Raw genomic sequence first — 20609 nt, forward strand, 5'->3', positions numbered from 1 at the left:
AATATTAGTCTGAACGCACAGATAAGATAAGCTTTTATAGCACATTTGACATTTCACACAACTTTAAGTGAAGGAACAAAGCTACTTGCTTTCTAATGCTGATCTGTTTTAGAAGCGTTCCTTTTCGTCTGAGTACGAGATGAATTTTTGTAATCAATGCGATGAGGTTGTTTTTTTTTTTTTTTCTTTGTTTTTTTTCTGGATATTCCTTTTGTTATGGAAGTGACGCATTTTGTCACTACAGTGAGACGTTAACTGTGTTTTATTTTGTAAATTCAGACTGAGTTGACCTTAGTTGTATTGTGAAAATGGTTCATGGGCCGGTGCTACATGTTGACGCCCAGACTTGCAACAGCTTGACTGATCCTGAGGTTTCATTAAAGAAGAGCCCCGCCCTGCTTTAGTCAGACTGCGCCTGCGTACGCAGTGAAGCTCGTTCTTTGCTTCCTTCCACCGGCAAATAATGGCTCCTAATATAAAGGCACAGACAGAATCGGTAGTTTTTTATCTACTGGCAGATAAAGATGAATGCAATCGGTCGTACGGACAAGTGGAACCTGACAGCAAACAAGCCACAGGTAAGTGTTGTTGTTTTCCTCTGTGTGATCGTGACCCGTCACCACTGCTGCTTTCATTTTATTCCCCCCCGGAACAAAATTTGCTATGTCATTGACTGTTCATTTCGCTTTTTATGTCATTTATCCTAAATGGTTTAATTCCAGATGTCAGCCGTTTCGTTTTTTCTGTATTGTTTTGGCAGTCTAAAGCCTACACCGATCACGGACATCATTATGATCACCTACTCTCTGTGTTGGACCCCAAATAATGTGATGTAGTATCTGACGCCACAATGGGGCCCAGCACGCCCCACATACGAATGGTCTTGATTCAGATCTGGGGACTTGGGAGGCAAATCCGCATTAAATCGCTATTGTGCTCGTCAAAAAAAAACAAAAACAAAAAAAAAAAACAACCCTGAGCTTTCATGGATGAGGTCATGATCATATGCATAACATGAAAGTATTCTATTCATTCATAACTGTATAGTTTTGTGAACTTGTATTTTACATTACTTTCTAGATTATTTTAAATATGTTGTATCTGTGTGCTTCCATATTTCCTCAGTTTTCTTCTGATAAACTTGAATTTCCCCATGTGGAAATGTCTATTGTATTCTTTACTATTTTACAAAGTCTTTTGCTATGTCCTATTATTATCCATAATTTACTTTTTGCTCGTATTTGTGCTTCCATTTTGGTCTCTACAAAAACAGAAAAAACCCTTAAACACTCATTTTGTGACATTAATTTAAAGGTCAAATAAAGACTACTTTCGTTTTTCAAATAACTGTTTAATTTGATGGTGTGCAGTACAAATATCCATTGAATTTAATTTTTTTTTTTTTTTTAATGGGGCCAAATCATAACACTGTATTATAAAAGTGTATGAAAATCAGAGTTTGAAATTTCCTTCTGACGTCTTGAAGAAGGGGGAGCAATATGTGACGCCGTTGTGGCCAAACAACGCAATCCTCAATGCTCCGTCAGTGTTTCAGATTTCCTTGTTGGCACTGGGCTCAGTCTGTCTCAAACATCTAAAGCAAAAAATTAAGTAACATGCTGAAGAAGCTCTGATTCAATTGTCTGGCTAACACCATTTTGCCTTTACTCGTGTTCATTTTTTTTCTGCTTCTATCAAATTGATATTGTGGACAAAATACTAATGTGCGTCCTAATGCATCCCACTCACTAACAAGTGCCATGATACAGAGTTAATTCACCTGTCTGTGGTCATAATGTTATGTCTGATTGGTTGTTCTCACTGAAATGTAATGCATACCGTGTCCAAGCTGCTTGTTAACTGTTTTTTTGTTTTGTTTTGTTTTTTCTTTTCAGATGACAACTTTGACCCAGTGATAATTGCGGATAGGCTGAGAACCATCGGTGATGCTCTGAATAAAGACCAGAGTTTCATTAAAACAGTTAAGGATCTGACTGAAGCATTTACAGAAGAGGTACGTTATCACAGTGTATGACTATGAGCCTATTTGAGTTTACAGTAGGGGGGTCATCTGCAACAAACCTGCTTATGTACATTTCTAAATACTGCACCTGTTCAAATGTGCTGAGATGTGAATTATCTTTCTAAAGCATAAAGTTTCTGTACTTGGATTTAGCATCACACATTTCTTGGTATTTGTCCATGTTAAAGCTAGACATCGCATGGACAAGTTTAAACAAAAGCCATGCTCATTTACAGCAGTTTAAAAGGATAAACCACAGCATCTTTGCTGTAATACAAAACTTTCTGTATCTGCTAAAGTCTTGCTCTCCCTTTTCATTCATGCTGCCATAGTTCCTTTGAACTATGGCAGCATGAATGAACTGCAGACATGTCTGAGCATGCCTGGACTTGGCATAGAAAATGCAGTTTCCTTTTAAAATGCTTCTTGCATGTTGTCACTTCCTCTCACTTACTTTCAAACTCTTCACTAATGCTGGAAAAAATCCCATTTTAAATATTCATCCTACAGCAACAACTTTCACTCAGAAGAGTGACAGTGTCAGCATGACCTAGAAATGGTTAATGCAGCACATTCACTGATTATCAAAACATAGGAGTTTTTCATGCTTTTCACCTTGTTAGTCACAATTGAGGTTCAAAATTAGTCAATTTTGGTCAATAGACATTATTCTCAGTGCATCTCTAGTGTTAAGGTATTTGTTAGGGTTACTCTGACCACACATGGATTGTGTGGTCTATTTGCAGATTCCACTATTTATAGAATTTTCTGTGCAAAATTACTCCAGACTGTTTGTGGGAACAAATGTCTCTTCACAATTTTTTCTTGGATCATGCCCATCAGCTTTTGACACTCCATTTTATTTGTAAATGATAAAACCATAATCTTTCTCTCTTTAGTCTCGGAAACAGAATAACCTGAACTGTATTTCCCCAGGCTGTAGCTACAGTGTTCGAGCAAAGTGTGGATACACTGTGTGAATCTTACGTCTCTCGGGAAGCTGCGATAGCCCCGGAGTTGCAGCTGATCCATGCATCAGTAGCATTGGGGCTTTATTTGAAGAAGAACTCTCCAGCTCTTAAAGACAAAGTGATGAACGCTATGAGTAGCTTCCTCAACAGACGCGTCAGTAGATGGGTTGATAAACAAGGTGGTTGGGTAAGTGCATGTCTAAGATACTTTTCAGTTGCATACCAAGTATTTATCCCTTCAATCCTTCGTTTGGCTGTTACACTTCGAATTGAATGGAAATGGCAAGAAAATTACTCCACCTCAATTATCGAGATTTAATGCATACTATGAATATTTTTCTTTCTGTAGCTTTTACTTTTTTAACCACAAACACTAATTTTTGTATAACAGAAATAAACAAAATCATAAAGGTAAGAAAGGTAGAATGTGAACATGATCTCTCTAACATTTCATAATTCGCTGAATCATGCACTTGCAAGATTTACAGTACATGCATTTAAATATCTGACTAAGACCTTGTGATTTCTCAATTTAAAAAACTCTCTAGATCTTCCTAATATTCACAATAATAAAAAATAATGGCGATTGCAATACTAAATTTCCCCCTCAGGGTCTTTGTTCCTTTATTTTATAACCTGATATCTGTTTTATTTCAGACAATTAAGTGTGAATAAACATTTTTTGTTGTTGTTGTTTTGGTTTTTTCAGGATAAAGTGCCAGTCGCCATGTAAATCTCGCCAAATGAATTTCCATGTAATGAAGATCGGCAGCCTTAAAAAGCCAAACATCAACGCCCTTCCGCTTTTTGATTGGTGATGTTCAGGGTTTTTGCTAATGCACACGACGACACATGATAATAAACTAAGCCTTCTCATCAGACCACGCCTTTGCAAAAACAAAGAAAAACTTGACGTACTTAATGTTCAATTATGAATATGTTTGCACTCAAACTGTGAAAAAAAATTACATCAATGATATTTTTATTGTCAACCTCCTAGCAAATATAGTAGGATTTGGTGCTGTGAAACTCCAAGCTGAGTGGAACAAATTACAAAGCTTGTTGCTACAACAACCGTGTTTCACTGCAGACAAAGTTTTCCTTATTTGTTTTTGCCATTAAAGATTTGCGTTCTCGGTTAGATTATACAGGATTTATTGCAAATTAAAGATGGAAATCATTTTGAAATGGCAACCCTGGCATTGTAACAACTGTCTTTTAGATCTGGATGATGCCTTATAAGTACAACTTCTTAAAAACAGCCACAATGTAAATTAAGATAGGAAAGCAACAAAATAAAAGGATAAAAATGCTTTTGAAATGTTTTATCTTTGTAAGAACATTTTGTTATTAGAGAGCAACCACAGGATCTCCTCTGGATTTTTTTTTTCTTCAGGTTTTTCTTTTCCATTTCTTAACGAATCAAATGAATATGTGAAACCTTGATGTCTGTTTTATTTTTATTTTTGATTCTATGAATTGTCCATGTGCAAATATTTATTAAATCTTTGCAGATGAGCCAGTTCATGTTGTTCTTTGAACACCTATGACGCTCTCTCTTCTGCATTGATTTTAGCATTACTTTATAAACTTAGTCTTCTTGGGATAAGGTACATTTAAAATGCAAATACTTTAAAATGTTTTCCGTCTCTTAATTAAAAACATTAAAGCACAAATACGGGTTTATGAATCTATTGGCCTTTGGTGTTCAATTTCTTCCTTTCTAACACTGTTTACAATAAAAACAAATGTGTACGTGTTTTACCATTTGTATGTTGTTGATTATGGGTGACTGATTTGGTGTCATAGTTAAATGTGAATGGTTTGTCACTTATTTTACCAAGTGAGCTCAAGCCAACTGTAACAAATGTTAGAAAATATTTCGCTTGTGCCATTGTTTTTGTAACGATGATTAAAATAAAATTATTTTGTGTTACTTTTGAATGACTTGGCATGCTCAACAATTTTATGTTGTTTTTTTGACTGAGTACCTTGATGTGTTTGAAGTTCTTGTGAGGACAAAATAGAAACCACTAGATGGCAGAGCTATGTCACATGATGTTAGAACACAAGTTCCCATCCCTGTGATTTAGTTTAACAGACCAAACTGACTTATCTAGGGAAGACCATGATTAAAAAAAACAAAACAAAAAAAAAAAAAAACAAAGACAGCCTTATACAACAGATTCTGCTGGCGGTTCCCTTTTAAACATCTCTGATCCGGACATCTTCATATGAAATTATTCTTGCAGTGTAGGTTTAAGGAGGAAAAACATATCCAGGTATTTGCATTAAACAAATAAGGCTCCAGTTTACAAAGGAAGACACACACTAAACTCTGACGCACACTAAACTGCGTGGTGTACGTTTTTTACTATGTATGGTAAAAGACATACACTGTATTGAAGACTGTTCTATTTGCTGTTTCAGGGTTGCATCATCAGTTAGCACTGCTTCCTTAGCAAAAAAGTAGCAAACAACTCCGAGCATGTCTGGGTTCTTCCCTGGGTGTTATGTGTGACTCGAGGGCGTTGTTAACAAGCTGAGTTATTCTAAAAACTGTAAAACCAAAAGCGAAAGTATGTTAATGTCAAAATTATTTGTGTAATATGAAAAAAAACTACCACTGAGGCTGCACAGTTTAAAGTTAATGGCAGGTTTTCTTTGTAAGAGGGGCTTATACCATGATGTTTGTATTCTCTCCCCGTTTTGCTGCTCCTGCTTCCTAACACAGTCAAAAAGCATGTTGGGTGACAATGTCACCTAACATGCCAACATGTTTTCAAATTAACTATAGTCTAAGAGCTCAGGCTGGTCACCAAGAATAGTTTGATTTAATTACTACACATTTACTTTAAATCACAATATATTTGTATTTTATAGAATTGCAGCTATCAGAGTATCAGAATATGTAAACTTATGTCAGTGGCGCTTTGAAAGCAAGCTAAGGTGTACATACTCAAGCAACAGCGCCCTCTGGAGTCAAATAATTTATTGTAGCACAGAACCAACATGCATACATTTTGTATAATAAACTAATGTCAAAATTTGAGTTTAAACATTTGCCAAATTATATTTTTCAGCCCACTCTTTGGTAGGCTAGATCCAGTTTCTGAGAGTTGAAAACTTTACCCATTATTCCGGGCCAAACCCATTTGTGTTTAACTCAAACCAAGATTGGTTCATATTTGGTTCAGGACTGGGTCAGCAAAAAAACCCAACCTCGGTCATTTTTCTACCGTCCAATGTTTAGAGTTCACCTTCATCAACATAAGTTATGTTACCTTATTAAAAAGTCTGCTTATGCTTTGCCACATGTGATTGCCCACACATAATGGTGTAATTGTATGATTCATGCAATCACTGCAGTTCTTCCCATCAATACTTAGGGATGTTTCTGAATGTTTTCTGAATCATTCTGTCTCCCACAAGTTTGATCCTGGAGAGAAAAAAACACACGGCCCAAATTTTGATGGGTTATTTGCTTTTGCAGCCCACATGATTGCATCAGAATATTTTGACTTCACACCACTGGAATTTCATCATTTGGCCGAACATTTATAAATTACTGCTTTGCAGAATAAAATAACAGGCACCAAAAAACAAATTGTCTGTTTATTTCCAGTTACATGTTTCTGTAACTGGAAATTGAACTCTTGACAACTAGTAAAGTCTAAACATATCTCTCTTTTTTATGTTTTGTCCTTATTCCTTACTGAAATCTGGTTGCATAAAACGTGCCTGTTCACAGATATTATACGTAGAAAAGTATGTCGAATCTACAGTCAGGTTGCCAGAGAATACACACCAGGAGCAATATCTTCTCAACACAATCTGCATTTTCTGTTTCTTAGAATCATTCAGCAGAAATGTAATTCTGCAACTATCCTGTTTATTGTAAGGTACAAAAAAATAAGCTAATATTTCATCTCTCCACGTCTTGCTAGAATAATTCATGAGCTTAATAAGATCAAATATTTTTTTTGTTCCGAGTAATGTACACCATCAGTACAGCAGCACTTAACAGCGAGGAAACGAAAAGCGAAAGGACAAGCTAAAAACAGTTTGTGAGAGAAGTCAAGAAACCGTGGAGACACTTCTGGAGGCAGCAAATACTCCAGGCAGGTCTGATAGCAGTTCTGTGGAACGACGACAAGGGCAACCTGTCAGGCAGAGTAAAAAACAAAGCAAAAATAATAAAAAATAAATAAATACTCCAAGCAGGAACAGAGATCTTTATATAAAGGGCAAACCACATTCAATATTGAGCTGTGGAGAAAGTAAGTTCAGAGGCAAAACAAAATGGAATGCAAGTGGAAGAAAGATCTTTATTAAAATGAAATGGTAAGTACAGCTCCTCCTGTTTTTTTTTTTTTTTCTTTGCTGGTGAAGTTACAGTGTTTCAGTAGATTTCCTGCCCCAAAGCTGCTCAGATTAATTTTGATAAAATATAACCTGCAAATAAATTTTGAAATACAATCTAAATCCCTTGGAGCTTCATACACATTGCCCCTGTTCCAGTATTAACATCAGTAAATTAACAATTTTGATGCATTACCCTAACCCTGATTCAATACTTTGTTCGACTACATTTTGCTGCAAAAATAGTAACAGGCATCTTGATTTCTTACTCTACCAGTGATCTGCATCTGAAGAATAAGACTTTTTCCCATTTCTGCTTTTGGAAATAGCTCACGCACAGAAAATAAAAGAAAGTAATCACGTGGATACATTATTATATTATGCCGGTGCAGCATTTGAAACGCACTCAGTCTTGTTAGATTAGTATCCTCAAGTGTATGGTTTTTTTTTCTTTTCTCTGTAATACCTATGCAAAACCTGTACTTCTGCATAACAGGTTTCTGCCTAAGAAGCAACTCTTTCTAAAATATAAACTCTAGATTTGGTTTTACTTCTTTCCTGCATTCATGCTTAGAAGCCCCTCACTTATTCACCCCCTGTCTGCCAAATAACATAAATATGTGATGCATGTCTTCAGAGAAAAACAAAATAGCCCTTGACTGCCTTAACATGTTATACAGAGAGCAATGGAGAGAAGAAGGAACATTTTTTTAAAAAGTAAGAAAATAAATCCATTTAAATTGTGATTCTTCAAAAATGTGAGTGCAAATAATGCATTACAAATCCAAAACCCCTCAACATTTTTTTCTGGCTGGTGAAATAAGAGGTGATTAGAGGTCAGACTTCCTGCTCTTTGCAAACAACAGCTGTGAATTTGTCACTCCACAGCTGTTCCCTCAGCGAGATGAATCAGTGTCTCCTACCAGCGCCTACATGAGTTAGTTACATTGGGTTTTATGTATAATATTAATGTCAGCAGTCATATATTACCATGTGCATAACATACTGCATCAATTGTGATTCACTTTACACAAACAACACTAATTAAAGTATCCCTGGCCTGAAAGGAAAGTTAATTAAAAAGACATGATTTTATTTTCTCATGAATCAAGAGTAGAAAAAGTGAACGGCCAGCCGAGTGTGCAGTGAGGATAAAAGGACACATTCAAACAGAGCTGAGAAGATGAAGGAGCACCAGCATTATTTGAATGCGTTGATCTTTAATTAAAACTCTGATGTGGCTGCAGTTATATGACCAATGTGTCTGTGGGTTTTAAGCATTGTGTCCACAAATATCTAATTAAAAGCAAGAGTTATTAAGTAGGATTAGTTATTTTGTCAGTCGAATGGTCTCAGACCCCAGCAACACTTGCTCCAGATATTTTCTCAATATCTATTTTTTGGGGGGTAGATAGGTGGAGGAGGTCTTCATCTAAACACTCTGTGGGACTGCAATCAGAACTGTTGTAATACCCATCCGGCACCACAAGGCGGGGTAAACCTTAACTTTCATAACATCAAGATTCAGCACAAGAAGCTTCTGAACAGGCCTGAAGCAAGGCTCGGCTGAAAAAAACAATATGGCTCCTATCATGAACTCTTTTTTTTACTTACATTTGAAGTTTAATGGAAAATCAGTCTGACAAAGCATGACAGAGGGTGGGATACACAGATAAATTATTTCACTCTTGTGAAATCGACAAGAGTTGATCTTTCAGATGTCGAAGGCCATAACGTCTTCCTCTGTGTTAATGTTTCCAGTAGTCTCCTGGCATCTGGTGCACATGAAAAACAAATCTTTCACAATCTCAGATTTTGTATACAAAAACTATGTTCCCTGTAATGACAGGCCAAATAATAAATTCCATATTTTTTCAAAGTTATTCTCTACTCTCATGGTTTTTCTAAAAAATAAAATAAAAAATAAAAATACAGAAGTGACAAAATATGGATAATTTTAAGAAATTTTAATACAGTTGGAATGAGTTTGATTATCAATGTAACTTTAATATTAATAAAACCATAAGTTTTGCTAAAGATTCTGATTGGATCTTTTTTCCCCACGTCAACAAAGAACACACCCAACATCGCAAACCTTCTTAAAGCACCAAACTTCATTCCGAAGCTTCAGTCACAAGTTCACCAGAGTCCTTCTATTCACCAATGCTCACTTCCTTTTTATACTTAAGCCCACAAAATGAAGAATGTTAATGAAGCAAAGATTTTAGGTGAGTAGACTTGAGCTCTTTCAGACGTCGAAGGCCGTGAATTGTAATTTCAGTCAACAAATACAGTACACAACGCTATAGTAACACATGTGCTACACATATGCACTTACTGATTTCAGTTCAAGAGATTGGTCATAAAAGCCCCGCTTTCTCCGTACCCTTAATGCCACTGGGATCTGCAGCTCCTTGAGCATCAGGTCTCTCACTTCCTGTAAACAACTGCTTTAAAAATTGTCAGTAACACAGTAGCACAATTAGTCCCCAAAGGTCAAACATCGTCATCGTCATCATTCTGCCTGAGCCTCGTGTCGCGGCTCTGCCCTCTCTGGCTCCCTCGCTGAGGAAGGCGGCCGATGGGGTCCTGACACAGCATGTACTGTTTCCAGATTTTCTGAAACGCCGTGCGGAATTTCTTGATGCGGAAAGCGTAGACGATGGGGTTGACGGCTGAGTTGCCGTGGGTGAGAATGATGGCGACGTAAAGGAGGGACATCGACGTCTCGTAGTTCGGGAGGAAGAGGGTGATGCAGTTGAGAATGTGAAGTGGGAGCCAGCTGACTGCGAAGAGGAAAAGGACGAGGGCGAGGGACTTGGCTAATTTAAGTTCTTTTCCAAAGTATCGTCTGGGATCCATGTGGCTTGCCGTCACCTTCAAAGATATTAAGAAAAACCACGAAACATTATCATAAATGTACACTACCTCGATGAAGCAATAATGAGGTTGATCCTTTTTGAAATGATCTGCTTGATGTTACGCTTGAATTTCTATTTTTATTCTATTCCTCTAACTTTTTCCCATTTTGTGACAGTACAGCCAAAACCTTCAATGCATTTCATTTGGGTTTTGTTGGGGTCACACAGCACTGTTTAACCCATTACCTGAAAGTAAAATGAGAATAGACCACCAGCATAATTACCAAGTCAGGAGAAAATTATTCAGAGACGCAGTCAAGAAGCCCATGGTGACTCTGGGTGAGCTGCACAGATTCACAGCTCAGGTGGGATAATCTATTGATCCAGACATCCATTGGTTGTGTAAATGTGACCTTTATTAAAACCTGGGAAGAAAAACGTCATAGCTTCTCCTCAGTCTGCCTTCTGCTCTCTCTCCTCACATCTGCAACCGGTTTGCTAATCAGCCCAGGTCCATTGTTCCAACATTCACCCTCACAGTATTTAAATCCTTCTCCTGCTCACGCTCCTTACTGGTTCCTCCTGTTTAATCCCATCAGATCCTGTTCCCCTGGTCATGCTCCTTGTGCTTTTGTTTGGCCCTGATGTTTTTAGTTTGTTCTCCCCTGGTTCCCTGTGTTCCCTGTGGTTTTTAGAGTTTTTTTCATCTCTTTTCACTCAACGTGATCAACACTCAACACTCAACGTGATCCATGCTCCCATCTCCTGTCTGCATTTTGGTCCATCCACAAACTCACTTATTGTGACAGGGGTTTTTTTCCCTGTCAGAGACAGAGTTGAGGGGAAGATTAACGGAGCTAAATGCTGGGCAAGTAAACCTAGTAAAGCATGAACGTTTGAAGCTGTAATGTGACAGTATGTGGAAAAAGTTTAAGTTTTTTTTTTCTTTTTATTAAAGAAAAAAAATACTCAGCAAAATATTCCTGTATGAATAATCAAGCCTTACCTTCTTGTTGAGCTGTTTATGGATCATGTAGAAAATCTCCACATAGATGGCCAGCATGAGCAGCAGAGGCGGCAGGACCCAGCCAAAGAAGTTAAAGTAGACCATGTAGTGCATGCTGATGACTGTCTCAAACTGGCAGGTCACCACAAGCTCTTCAGTGGTCACGGTGCCATTTTTAAGGAGAGACTGTAGGTTATTCCAGCCAAACATTGGAGTGAGGCCCACTATGATGGACACCAGCCAACACAACAGCACGGCTGTCCCAGCTCGCCAAGGGGTCACCACTCGCTTGTAACTGTGGCAAAAAAAAAAGGAGATGGGAATTGTACTCAAATGACAGTACTCAAGATTTACCCAGCTGTTGTAATTTTGCACATTTCTACACTTTCGTTTTCATCTCAGGTACTTCTAAAAACAGCCCAAGCACTGTTGCGCTGTGATCTAGCAATCCCAGCCAAGCCAGGCCCTTCACCTAGCAACCCAAACAGAGCTCCAGCACGTTTGGTCAGCTGGTTTTACAGCTGTACAATGACTGCTGGAAACGACAAGTGTTTTGCTGATGACTTGCCATCCATAAACCACTTGTTGGTTGTATGGCTGCAACCAACACATAACACAACACATAATTGCACATCTGCTTGCAGCCATTTTTGCGAGTGTAAACACTGAGGTGGGGGAGGGGAGCGGGTGTGGCCAGCAGCGGCTAATTTAATTTAAAGTGGCAAGGGGCCCTAAAGCAGCTCATTCTGATAGGAACTCAAAACAGGCAGAACTGACCGGCCTAAAATCTCATTATCCAACAATTACTTAGTGTAAAAAATTTCATGAACATGTTTTGTATATGGGATAGATCTATCAAATAGATCTACCCTGACCTGTTTGAGGAAGCATGATAGGTCACCTTTTAAATTAAAGTGAAAGGGTATGTGTCTTTTTGTCCAGTGCAGTTTTGAATTTATCTATGTAATTTTAACTTAATAAAAACAGCAATTTGCCACTTTTGTACCTTTTTGAGATCCACTGTGATGTTTTGGCTGTGGGGGAAAATTTGCCTTGGACTGTGAAATAAAAACTTGACCTCTTAAATTAGCAACCTTGGAAAACAAATACCCTCAAGAATTTGTTTTCCTCTATTAAAACATTTTCATTTCAGTGGCAAAAAAAGATATGGATATTTTAGAGCACTCTTTCTCAAACTGCAGTCCCCGGACCTCTTATTCTTACAATACTCTACTCAGGTGTCAATAGTTATTTTTATTTAGTAAAAATTGACTGAATTAATTAAAGACAATACATAAATACAATTGATAGAAAGTGATGGATAATTTTATATTTAATGGTGCAGAAGAGGATCTTTGTGTTTTGGCAAAACAACTCAAGTCTATTTTTCTTTTATTGTGTTTCTAAATTGCAAATACCCAAAAAAAATGCTATTAATGCGCACAACATCTGGTATTTAGGAACAACTTTTTTTTATTATTTGAAGTCCTGCATGGTCTTGCATGAGCTTGCACTTTTTTAATAGTTCAGCTATGCTAGAATGCAGAAATGGACAAACGTTGTGAGTAAATATTAGGAGCAATATGAAAGGCATGTATTTCTCCCTCTTATCACAGCTGCATGTTGTCTGGGTAATCTCACCGTCCACCTGGCCAAAAACAAACACACTGATAAAATGTGTGTGTGTTTTTTTTTTTCAACACTTTCCTTCCTTGACAAGGAGGGAACACATTCATTCACAAGACAAAATAATTAAAGGATGTTAAAAGAGTAGGACTACTCAAATGTAGCATCGGTATTTGTTTTAACTCCACATGTGGAGCCCAACCCTCGGAGCTGCTGGTAAAGCTGCTGCTCTCTGGCTGCATACCAATAAGCTCACCATCAGCCAAAAAAAAAAAAAATGGCTGTCTAGATTCTAACTGATCTCTGTCCATCACTGATTCTCTTCAGGGTTTCCAGTTGTTTTCTAGCACCTGTAAATCCTTTCCAAGCTCACCACCAAAGCACGAAAAACAAATTTCAGGCCAACCTTATCAACAAATACAAACACCTCAGCTATAAAAAGCAATCAGTGCTTAAAGCATGTCACTGCACAGTACCAAGGGAGGCACGAGGAGGGGAAATCAATTTCTGGTTCAAGTTACGGCTAAATAAAATTCAATCAAGACTGAAATGTGAATATGATTAAAATAGTAAATAGATCTTATATGGCATGAAGATGTTTTTTTTATTGTGTACATGACATGGGCACCCTGAGCAAGTTCATTTCTTATGCACTAAATAGTACAATGCAACAAAAGATTATATAGTCAGCTGCAGTGTACTGCACAGCTTTTGTATTAGCTTACACCAATACAACACATTGTACTAATATAGAAAATAAGCAACAGAATATTGTCACTGACTGACGACTGACTCAGACGTAGTGCCTTGAGCCATATTTCCCATATCAATATCCATTTCTGCTTGTTAATTTATCCTTACAAAGATATTAGTGATTTAGCAGTTTTGTGATGTCGATACATTTTCATTTTGTTGTGGAATTTATTCGTATGTCTCAAGCAGACAGACATGCCCAGCAGAGCCCTGAACAGTTAGACTGTCAGTATTCACATAATGGCCAATAAATTAGAAATGTTTCCTGATTAATGTCACTTTAACTTGTATTGATGTCCTTTCACGGAAAGAGCCGGACATGTGCACGAGCATTTCTTTCAATGTGTGTGTTGGCTTGCTGGCTTGACAAATTACACAGTCCAAGAAGCATCCACCGTGAGCCTATTGACCAATCATGCATTCTCTGACACAGACCCTTTTATTGGCTGATTGTCCAATGGCTCAACATTGGCAGTTCTATGAAAAATATAAGAACACGTGAGGGCACAAAATATGATTAGGCACCAAGCTTTAAAATCTTCTCAGAAAATTATTTTGAGAAATATTGACTCTTTTTTATCTTTATTCATGAAATAAGCAGAACTCAGAAATGATTTTTAGCCTGTTTTTTGTACTTTTGTAGATGATATTAACGCATTGGAGAGGTAAAACCATAGTGCTGATCTGAATTTATGCTTTGGCATCTGTTTATTTTTATGTAAGGCTTTTAGTCTTGTGACTGAACTGAGTTTTAAAGCAAAGCTTAAAGGTTTCTGTGATTTAAGTCTTTCTTGTGTATAAATGACAGACAAACTTGTATTGACTGGAGTTCGATATAGAATCTATAGACGGAGCTAAAGATTATAGTGATGGCAATAAGGCATTCCATCCTCGAAGATAAATAATCCCAGCAGAAACATCATAACTTTTGGTCAGCATTTATAAAAATAAGAACTACAAAAATTCCCCATGAAATATTTAAAAGGGTGTATAAACATAGACAGAAAGATTACATCTTATTTTTAACTGATGCCGCTACCTTTTCAGAGGCGACCTCTCATTTCCAACCAGAAACAAACTTCTAAAAATTCGATTAATTTAAAATCTAAATTTGTAAGGGGTGTGATTAATTTGAATTCTAATGTTATATTTAAAAAGAGTAATGTGAAATCAGATTATGGCTTAGTCAAAAAAAAACAAAAACATATACAATAAAATAAAAAACCCAAAGGCACCCACCACACAAAGCTGCAGGAGTAAAAGGAAACTAGACACAAAGCCTCCAGACACATGAGACGATGTATTTAAAAACTATCGTGAAAATTCACCTTTAGGCCTACCTCATGGGTATTTTGACTCTCAGATAACGATCAATAGCGATGGCCAGCAGCGCAAGGATTGAACTTTGGGTCAGGACGAGCACCGTGCAGGCGAACAACAGGCAGCTGTAGAAGTGTGTCTGGAGCCCGATGCTGATGGTTATGGCCAGCGGGATGACAAGAGCCCCGACCGCAATGTCAGCCAAGGCCAAAGAGACGATGAAGCAGAACGTGGTGTCTCTCAGTGACCGGTTGATGCGAACAGCCCAGACGACCATCACGTTGCCGATGACCGAGGACACGGCGATCACCACCTCCATTCCGATGTAGAGAGGCAGAGCCGAAGCCATGGTCACAGATGCCTGATCGGAGGTGCGCTCAGCGTGAACACGTCGGAGGAGTTCCCGGTTTGAGTTTGTGGGCATCGACCGAGAGACCCTTGCTTAGGTTTCGCATTTTCTTCTTTTTATGTCACAGAGCAGAAGAAGAAGAAGAAGAACTCTGACGCTCGGGGATTATTTAGGATGTGAGTACAGGACGTGCAGTCTGGACGCGCGCCAGACGCAAAACTTCATCAGTTTCCGAGAAAGAAGTGTCCTCCCCTCCACTGCACCCCGACGCACCGCAGTTCGGCAGGCTGAGGAGCGGGACGGAGCACCGGAGAAGAGAATGAGTCATGAACAGATCCCCAAAGAGCGGATTATCTTCAGAGGGTCAAAACACACGGAATCCACCCTCGGAGTCCGGAAAGAAAAAAGAAATGTATCTGAGTCATTTCAATAATTGCGTTCTATTTTTATGCCTCAAGTCTTCAAAAGAAAAAAATATATATTTTTCTCCCGGGTCCTCTTTATGATGTTTCTAAAGAAATATGATGACGCTCAAGTAGGAGCTCAAGGAGAGCTCGTATTATTAGAAGTCCTTCTCTTGTTTTGTGCAAAGTCACATGTCTGACAGACTGAAAGCTCTCCCTCTGTGGGAGTGGACAAATGAAGTCTTCGGGAGGATTCACATGGCAGGTGCATCCCATTCTAAAAATGCCGGATCGTGTCGATTATTTACAAGCAAAGCATTTCCTAGGAAAAAAGTATGCGTCTTCCTTGGATGTTTCATCCTTTTAGTGCGCGGATATTTTTAACACAGATAAACATCTTAAAGTCAAGGGTGAAAGGTGTCCGAATTATTTAAAAATACATAAGTGGTTGATTGCATAAATATTCACCCCCCTCAATACTATGAACCTACTTTAAAAGAGAACCAACTAAGGAAAGTTGTCACTTTGATATGCAGTGGTTGTACTAAAAGCAGTTAACGGGTGAAACATCCAAGGAGGTGAATACAAAAGACCGCAATTAAATATAAATGTAATAATAATAATAATAGTAATAATTATTATTATTTTGTACATTAAAGTGTTGGATTATTGCCGTAATGCAAGAAAGCACTTGATAGCCAAAAACCTGCGCTCGGTTGGAAGGGTTTGTTTGCAGATACCAACCGAGACCGAGATTCTGTTCAGATCATCCAGACGTCAGGGCGTATTTGACTGGACACTGTAGTGGATTAAACCATTTGATTTCAAACTATTGTATAATTTTATTATGACATCATGTATTAACTACTAAATTTCAGGTTTCAGTTATTCATACTACACATTATTGTCATGCTAAAATGATATAGATCAATTATTTACATTCAATTGAAATACACCACTTTTGGCATTCTATGTGTCAAAGCCATCAGACTCCCCACACGGTATAACAGAGGAGCTTTCTTTATCGCATCTTTGATGTGACTGAAGTTACAGGTTACATAAGAAAAGGGGTGGAAGACTTCAAAGCCTGTGAGGGCTAAATGCTCTGGAGACGATGCACAATAAAAGGACAGGAGATGAAGACAGATGGTCATCTGTTTTGTGTTGGGGAGAGACAATAAGACTGTCTTGGACAACATGATCTGGGATATCACTAGAAACCAGCTGCACTCTGCTGCAAGACAGATGCACAGAAATAAACATAAAAATGCAAATGAGAAGCATATGAATTAGAGTGCATAAAAGTGTGCTGGAACATGAAGAATGGGGTACATCCACAAATTCATCTCCATTTTCTTTAACGAGGGCCATCTTGGGCACACTTTGTGACATTCAGGTTGCAAGAAGAAGCGCAGGCAGGAAGTAGGTTATGGTGGGTGGCAGCGCTCCCTCCCCTCACCTTCAAGACGATGAATATCCATACTCAGAAAACAATTAGAGTTTTTTTTTTTTTCTGATTTAAGCTTAAGCACTGGAAACCCCAAAGAACTTTATTGACCAAAGAGTATACACGAAGGAAACTGGTTCTTTTAAAGGTGATAAGAAGCCTTACCTGTTATAATTGTCTACAACGAATACACAGTTGAAGAAAAGCCAAGACCATGTCAGACCCGAAAGCCTCATGGCAGCTTACTGTTTTATGAACCTTTTAAATACCGGATGTACGGTATTTACATCAAAGCCAATATTAGCTTTCATAGAAAATTAAAGTAGAAGATATCACCAGTGGTCTTCCGGTGTGAAGCAGGCACCAAGAATAAAACATGTTAAGTGTTTTCTTCCTGACTAGCTTGCTGACAGAAAAGTAAATACAAGTAAGAGTAATCAAATCCAAATTAAACCACTTATTTTACTTTTGCTTTTTACACAAGTATATGAATTCCTTACAGATTGAATTCTTGGCATGTTTTCACTTAGGAAGATCTTTGGTGGCCTCTTCTCTTGTAAATACTCATAGGACTCTTCATAAATAATCCAATTCATGCTCAAAAACAGAACGATGCAGTTTCTTACTTATCCAAGATGACTAAACAATTCTAAATGATTACATCCATCAGACTTATCCTTTTGGGTGTAAAAGTGAAAATTACCTAATCAATCCAATAAATTAAGAAATGAGTTAATGGCCCTGTGAGAAAGAGCAAAGCCTTTTGAAAGGCAGGTGAACTATCTTAATGTTGCAGTTCCTTTCAGGATGGTGGAGATCTGCTTTGGTCTGGAACTCTTATTTTGTAATTTTTTTTTTTTTTTTTAAACTTCAAACCACAAAATTTGCATGACTGTTTAGACAGAACCTGATGATTATTACAGGAACTGGAGGTAAGAGGTGGGATTCGAATTGTGTCAAGCCGTCATCTAAGTGGAGTTTAGGCTGAAAGTATCTTTAAAGGTTTTGTTGGCTCTAGTGGCCTTTATTCAAAAGTATTTCAACTACTCAGAGACATGCGGCAAATGTTGCCAGGCCAGGAATCAAACCTGCAGCCACCACCACTAGGACTAAGGCCTCAATACATGGGTCGTGCTTTGCCCCTGTGCCACCACAGCCCATCAGGTCGAAAGTATTTCAAATGCAGTTTTGTTTTACACTGCCTTATTTTTCTAATAATCTGATTGGAAGTGCTTGACATGTTCCATTCTTTGCATACACTGGTGTCTTTATTAGTTAGACACCTTTCTTTTACCAGGTTAGACCCAGATTTGCTTTCAGATTTGACATAACTCTTCAAGGCGTACGTTTCATAAAGTGTCAAAAAATTCCTCTGAGACTTTTTTTGTCAACATTGACATGATTGTATCACATTGTTGCAGTAGAAACAAGTTTGAGAAACTTTGCATTTTGTGGTACTATGTGTTATTCTGCCAGAAGTAGGCATCAGGGGATGTGTAATGTTGTAATCAGATAAAGGGATGGACTTGATCAGCAGCAGTGCTGTTCTGCATGTCTTAGTTGTAGCAAGTAATTTTTCTGAGCTGCTATTAGCTTTTTTCTCAGACTAGCCTATATGGCAACAATTGCCCCATGTTCAAAATATTATAAATTCTTTTCCTTCCCTTTTCTGATGCTTGACTGAAGTTGAGCAAGTCATCTCGACCCCACTGTAATACCTAAATGTGGGGTGATTGGTTGATTCGTTGTTTTTGCTTAATAGCCGATAAGATGTAACTAACGGAGTTTGTGAGTGCATTTTGCATGCAGAATTTTTTTTTTTTTTTTTGCATATTTTCATAATGTTTACCTTAATATCCACCATAAAAATCATCACCTTTTGTGTAGTTACTGCCCAATGATGGTATGAGAGTGCCAGCAGTTCAAAGGTTCATAAAATAATTTGATCAAACCACAGCAATGTTTTTGGTTTTGGTGATTTTGGCTTCCTGAAAATAACCTAGATTTACTCTTTTTGTCGAACTCAATATGCTCTTCTACTGCAGGTAAGATTTCTTTACCTTTTAGCGTCACTCCACTTGAAAAATATGTTCCTATCTCTTTAAGGCTTTGAAGGTTGGAGCATAAATGCCGACACATTTTAATTCAACACGCACAACGTCTTCTCCAACCATCATGAGTACTTTTTTATTTTACTGCCATGATAAATTAGTTAGATAATTCTGGCTTGACCTGCCTCAAAATCTTCAGTGACCTTAAAGTATTAGGTGCAGTGAAATTTTAAATTCAAAAATGTCAGAACCATGACCTTGTCTTGTCCTTAGAAATGGGTGTATTTAAAAAAAAAAAAAAAAAAGGTAGGAATGCTTGATTCGCTTCAGAGAAAATAAGTTTGCTGAAACACAGAGGAAACAGGGACTCAGAGGACATACTGCCACGCTCACATGTTTCATCTCGCTTTTATGTTCAAAACCTTTGTCGGTGTTTGGTGTTTTGCTTTGTAAATAAAGCTGGTTTGGCTTGACTTACCAATGAGCTCTTCAGAGCAGCCAGTTAACACAGCGTGCTTGTTTTTGGCCTTTGAAAGGCGGAAAAGCCGTACATGCATGCGGTGAATATGCAAATTCCACACTGTCAGGTCATAACCAGGATATGAACAGATGATTTTCAAACTGGAGAAATAGTATTTGTTATATCTATGACTGTGGTGTCTGCAGCTGAACTTTTTTTTCTTTCCATTTGGCTTTTCCGTGCTGCTATGTCTTTCTCCCATTTGCGATTTTTTTGTGCTATTTTCGAATTGTAGTCTGCCTACAATCTCTGAATTTAGTCATGTTTAGGCTTTGGCATAGAGCTCTAACGTTGTTTTTCTATATTTAGTTGCACAGTCTCACCTTTGCTTCACAATGTAAATCTTCATATATCTGAGACTTATCCACATCTGGGTGGACTTCTTTCACTCAGTCAATATTCGCCCACATTTGAATGATTTTTTTTTTTTTTAATTATTGCCGAAACAACTATGTTCTCAGGATGAATGGTCTTTGCTACTATGTGATTTATGTAGTAGTGACCTTCTGCACAAGACAAATGGTGTGGTTAAGCAGGAAAGACTGAAACAATCCTTCAATTAATGACATATTGGCTTTTTTCGGAGAGAAGTGCAGCCAAAACAAGAAGAAAGCTCTGGATGATTTTATCTCGGCCTGGCTGATGTACAACATTTTCTAGCGTGCATTAGACAACTTAATCACTCGATTGTTTTTTTAGTCAATCTACAGCATACTCTGGTCTACGGTGTAAAACTAGATCAGATACGTTTACATTCAAAAGTAGTGGAATCTTTTTTATTATGCTAGTCCAAGTGTTTTCACTGATGACTCAAGAGGTAGAAGTACAGGAATGAGAGCACAATCATGACTACTTAAGGGTAATAAAAACAGGAACTGAATCATATCCTCAGTTATACGGCTGACATGAGCGAGAC

At 37.8% G+C, this 20609-nt stretch overlaps 2 protein-coding genes across 2 annotated transcripts; one reads left to right on the forward strand and one right to left on the reverse strand.

The window, feature by feature from the left end:
• Nucleotides 1–202: 202 nt before the first annotated feature.
• On the forward strand, nucleotides 203–4938 carry LOC148159637 (bcl-2-like protein 15). The gene is made up of 4 exons (XM_088005511.1): nucleotides 203–578; nucleotides 1896–2014; nucleotides 2960–3181; nucleotides 3704–4938. Exons 1-4 carry the CDS (start codon nucleotides 464–466, stop codon nucleotides 3725–3727), a joined length of 480 nt encoding a protein of 159 aa, XP_087861637.1. The 5' UTR covers nucleotides 203–463; the 3' UTR covers nucleotides 3728–4938.
• Nucleotides 4939–7302: 2364 nt separating this feature from the next.
• On the reverse strand, nucleotides 7303–16454 carry LOC106917388 (adenosine receptor A1-like). The gene is made up of 3 exons (XM_014986307.2): nucleotides 14943–16454; nucleotides 11224–11518; nucleotides 7303–10233 (listed from the first exon to the last, which is right to left on the reverse strand). Exons 1-3 carry the CDS (start codon nucleotides 15344–15346, stop codon nucleotides 9853–9855), a joined length of 1080 nt encoding a protein of 359 aa, XP_014841793.2. The 5' UTR covers nucleotides 15347–16454; the 3' UTR covers nucleotides 7303–9852.
• Between the last annotated feature and the right edge of the window lie 4155 nt (nucleotides 16455–20609).

This window comes from Poecilia mexicana, unplaced genomic scaffold (assembly GCF_051168715.1).
Source record: "Poecilia mexicana isolate PSO_F unplaced genomic scaffold, ASM5116871v1 scaffold_5, whole genome shotgun sequence".
NCBI classification, from domain to species: Eukaryota; Metazoa; Chordata; class Actinopteri; order Cyprinodontiformes; family Poeciliidae; genus Poecilia; species Poecilia mexicana.